This window comes from Benincasa hispida, chromosome 4, assembly GCF_027475165.1.
Source record: "Benincasa hispida cultivar pf3 chromosome 4, pf3_genome.v1.1, whole genome shotgun sequence".
NCBI lineage: Eukaryota > Viridiplantae > Streptophyta > Magnoliopsida > Cucurbitales > Cucurbitaceae > Benincasa > Benincasa hispida.
In genome coordinates, this window is record NC_143481.1 from 64,847,437 (window position 1) to 64,852,517 (window position 5,081).

Consider the following 5,081-nt stretch of genomic DNA (forward strand, 5'->3'; position numbering starts at 1 on the left):
TAGATATAAATCATATTTATATCATTTTTCCTCAAATTAATGTATCTCATACATTATGTCAACTATATCATATATAATTGACCAGTTCAATCATATCATATATAATCGAACTCCCTCTTGTCAATTTGAACACTTCAAACTGACCTAAAAATTGATTTTTAACTTGAATCCATTGAGCTACCAAGGGGACTTTATGGACCTATGGCTCGAAGCTCCAACGGTACGTGAATAGCTGACTAAACTCTTTAGCCACGAGATCCACCATCTGTTAACGACCAGACATTCCACTAAAGACTGACAATTGCACTCTTCTCACCACAAATATATTTTTGTGTCCATCGAATATGACCAATCAACAGTACGATAACCCTTCACATATGTTCATAAGTACAACTGGGCCAATTTACTGCTTTGCCCCTGTAGTTACATCTAACTCTTTAAGTGCCACTGATCCCTCTAATGAATAATACAACATAGTCCTACTATGGTGGACATCTCTCGGGCCATGAAAAGGTGTGTGACGCCCCATCGTTCAAGTCTCGGAATTAGCCCTTAAGGAACAATCTATTTACTTACCCTTGCTTCGGGGAATGAGTGAATTCCATCTTGTATAGCTGAGTTCCCAACTCCTAAATCAGACGAATCCTCAAAGTGGCATGTTTGAGTCGATGATCTGGCCACTTGCACCCATACAGATCAAAGGACCGCCCTCAAAGGCAAGAGTTCCCAACTCACTCAAGATTGAGGTCATGTTACCTATGGTCATCCTAGTGAAGTGAAGTCTTTGTCATGTACGACGTTATATAACGAGACTATAACACTTCGTGGCCAGTCTTATACAAACTCCTTTGTATAAAACGCTCCACTCGCATTTCTCCACATGAATGATTTGGATCAGACCATCTGTAGCAAGTCACAACACTTGTAACTATTCTACAAAGCGGGCCACATCCGTAGCATTACCAAGATAAGGTTTCCCTCCTATATCCATATACTATAGACCATTTTAGTTATCACTTAAGGCATGATTCACCTGTATGTCTCCACATACATGCTTAAGTTACATATGACAACCAGAGATCTTAGTTTATTGGTTTGTGGTAAAGCAAATAAAACATCCAATGTTTCATAGACAAAAATGAAGAAAAATATCACATATTAATACACCACAAACGTTTGTTCAAAACTGTGTTTACAAACTACAAGAGCCAACGAAAGTTTAGGGCATCATCCCCAACAAGTGGGACCATAGAACTTTGGTAGTTTCTATGGTGAAAATCCATATGAAATAAAAAAGAAATAATAATAAAAGGATAACCCTAAAATTTTTAAAAATAAATAAATAAAATAAAATATTTATTATAATTATTCTAAAATAAATCTCCAAATATAAAATACCTTTTTAGTATTTTGATAATTTTAAAATGACTTTTAGAACCAAGCCTAATAACTCACAATTACTTTTAAATACTTGAAAATTACTTTCAAAAGCTTGGAATTAAACATAAATATGATGATTTTAAAACCATTTTTACAAAATTAATTGTACCTAACTTTAATTTTCTAAAATCACTACTCCAACTATCATTTCTAAACACACCCATGTTTGGTTTGAAGTGAATTTTATAAAATTAATTAAAAATGATTTTTAATTATTTTTAGTTTCAAAAGTGATTTTAGAATCATCGGGATTATATTTGAGATATTATTTAACTATTTATGCTGAGAAAATAATCTATATAGCAAAATGTATTTAGTAATACCATAACTATAATCAATATCATTACAATAAATCATATGCGTCTATTTTCATTAATTTATTTTTTATTTATTTGCATTGTCAATATAGTAAGATTAATTGATGAACATCATTGGATCTTAAAATGTCAATATCAAGATAAGTACTTTTTTTTTTCCTTCAATATAATAAACAAGTAAGGATATGGAAATATGAATCTTCGATCTCGTAGGAAAAATTATATGTTAATTTTTTATGAGTTATATTCATTTTGGTTATTATTATAATCTATTAAATAAAACACTAACTATATAATAAACACTTATTTGATATAAGAATTTTTGCAATTTTCTCTCCCTTTTCCTTTGATTCTTTCCTCTCTTTCATAGAAAAATGTTTCACTTTCTTTAATGGTACTCGACTCATTTGACTCATCATTTGAATGAAACAAATCTTCATCCAAAATCAAAATCGAAGGCCTCTCCCATAAACCAAAATCTAAACAACCAAATTGAAAGTTTACACAAGAAGATGGTTGAACAACATGAAATCAACGTTTTCAGAAACTTACAAAATCTAAAAGGAGAGTTTGGATATCAATATCCTTGAAGTTAATTTTTCTTATTCGGTTCTCGAATGACCCAAAATGAAGGTAAGACATGTTTGATTCCATGGCCCTATTTGGTAATCGTTTAATTTTTTTATTATTGAAAATTAAACCCATAAATATCACTTCTACGTTCTACCAATTCCATTCTATGTCTTTGGTGTAGAATGCTTCCAAAATCAAAGACAAAATTTGGATACAGAATAAAATAGTTTTTGAAAACTTATTTTTATTTTTTGAAATTGACTTAGAACTATAATTTCTACCTAGAAAATATGAGACAAAATTGGTGAAAACCATGATTAAGAAATTACGAGAAAACCAATTCAATTTTTAAAATCAAATAGTTACAAAACAAGACCTACATTTTCAACTATGTTTTATCAAAGTCAAAGACGGATGGAGATATCCTCCCCATCCCCACTCTCACCCATTCCCGATTGGAGACCTAGCTCTTTTGCCAACCTTGATGGAGTTTCTCAGACTTCTCAAGAGGCAGGACAACATCATTTAAGGGTAAGTTAGGGCTTATCTATGCAACACAAATGCCTTCAATTCTGATTAAATATATTGTTCTTCATTAATCAAGGCCTTTATTGGGTTAAACTTAACAACAGCCTCTGATATATATAAATATATATAACTAGCATAACCTCTGAATTTAGATACAAGCCTTCTCAAAGCTATGCCATTTAGTTAAGCATAAGAGTGCCCTCATAGGCTTGGCTTCCATCAATTTAAACTACAATACCATAAAATATCGATCTTTGACAGTATGTTGGTTCATCTTCATCATAAGAAGAAATCAAACAAACAAACAAACAAAAAAAAAAAAAAAAAAAAAACCCAACAAAAACCAAAGAAGAACAGCCGAATTATGACAAAAACATACACTAATTTCTCCAGAAAAACAAAAAACACACGACCAAATCCCAAACACATTTTTCAACTATTTGGACCTTCCATAACAATCTTCAAAAACCTTCATCTTCTACCTTCAACATCTTTGAATCCTTCCTCTACAACTACACTAACCTTTTCATATTGAAAATCGACAGATTGAGGCTCAGCTTCAAAAATGGCATTTCTATTCCCTGCAATTGCCCACATGAACAGTACCAAAAACGCTATTAACCCACCGCACCCAGTTCCAAAGATCAGCCAAGCAAAAATGGTAAGAGGGTGAGAATGATTCTGTTCATCAGAACGCTGCCGTGGATCCACCGGCAAAGAATGCATCCATTTAGCCACATTTCTAAGGCCAAACCGCCATGAAAACACTCTGCTCCACTCACTTGATTTGCTATTCCACGAGCTTAATCCCACAAACACTTCCCTCCCACCGCATTTAATCGACAAATTAATTGGGTATACTAATGAAGGATCATAAGGCCTAGATTCCCCAAATTTACTCAGCCTGATTTCCATTATTTTCGAATCGTAATCGACCCACGATGTAAATTTTCCCCCATTGTCAGGCAGAAGAATCCCCTTCTCCGATTTCACATACCCACCACTCAAATTTGCAGAAATAAACTCGATACTGTGGACCCATCTGTCCGGTGAAACCTCGCCAGGGAAAACCCCTTCGGGGACGAGTAAAAGAACGAGGCCATCGCCGTTGTCCGGGGAGACAGAGAAAGTGAATTGGGTATTAAACGACGTCGAATCGTGAATCTTTAGGGGTTTATTGAACAAGAGAAGGCCGAAGCTGGAAGCGACGGGGCGGGTCAATTTGACGAAGGAAGCGCCGCCTTGAGCGTCACCGTCGCTATCGACGAAAGCGGCGTCGCCGATGAGGGAAATTTGGGGATCGAAATTGGGTTGTTTTGGGAAGGTGAATGAAGAAATAGGGCGGAGAAATTGGAAGAGGAAAATGGAGAAAAGGATTTGAGAAGACAAATTAACCATTGTTGCAAAGAAGCAGAGTGGTGGAGCAGATCTGTAGGTTCGACTGAAACAACAAGAGATACAGCCAGAAAAAAAACTGGCGTGGTTTTTTCCTTTTTCCTTTTTTTTCGGGTTGTTTTTATCTATGTTGTCGTGTGTTTTTTCTATGATTTCGTCTCGGTTTTGTAGGATGGGGTTTGCTAATTTAGGCGATTTTACCACGTCTCATCCTTGACCGTCTGTCGTCTTAACTTTAAAAGCTTAATACAATTCAATCAAAGAGAAAGAAACCCTTAAATAAGTCAAAAAAAAAAAAAAAAACAATTTAATGATTTAGTCTTTAAACTTTAATTTATAACGATTTAGTCTTTTTATTTTTAGTTTTATGATGATTTAGTCTTTCAACTTTAATAGTAATAATTTAGTCATTTTATTTTCAAATTTATAATAATTTAGTCTTCAATTTAAAAAAAAAAAAAAAAAATCAAAATTTGATGTCAATTTTTATTATTTTATGATGTAGATTTTGTGTTTTTATAGAAATATTGAATTTCTAATTAGTTTACTGATCTATTTATGCAAGAAATCTCATTAAATCTTAACACCAATGTCCACATTAGGGACTAAAATGTTACAACTTTTAAAGTACAAGGACTAAATTATTATATATTAAAGTTTATGAACTAAATCGTTACAAAATTGAAAGTTCAGAAACTAAATCGTTACAAAACAAAGTTAGGACTATATTCTTATTTTAGTGAAAGTTTAGGAACTAAAATTAATTTTTAATTTTTTCTTTTTGTTAAAATTACTATTTTATTCCTTTGATTTTAGGTCACGTTTATC

The 5,081-nt window shown here is 33.0% G+C and overlaps 1 protein-coding gene across 1 annotated transcript; it reads right to left on the reverse strand.

Annotated features, from left to right (window-relative positions):
* Positions 1 to 3,041: 3,041 nt before the first annotated feature.
* LOC120076289 (L-type lectin-domain containing receptor kinase VII.1-like) lies at positions 3,042 to 4,473 on the reverse strand. The gene has a single exon (XM_039030056.2). It carries the CDS (start codon positions 4,254 to 4,256, stop codon positions 3,330 to 3,332), a length of 927 nt encoding a protein of 308 aa, XP_038885984.2. The 5' UTR covers positions 4,257 to 4,473; the 3' UTR covers positions 3,042 to 3,329.
* Between the last annotated feature and the right edge of the window lie 608 nt (positions 4,474 to 5,081).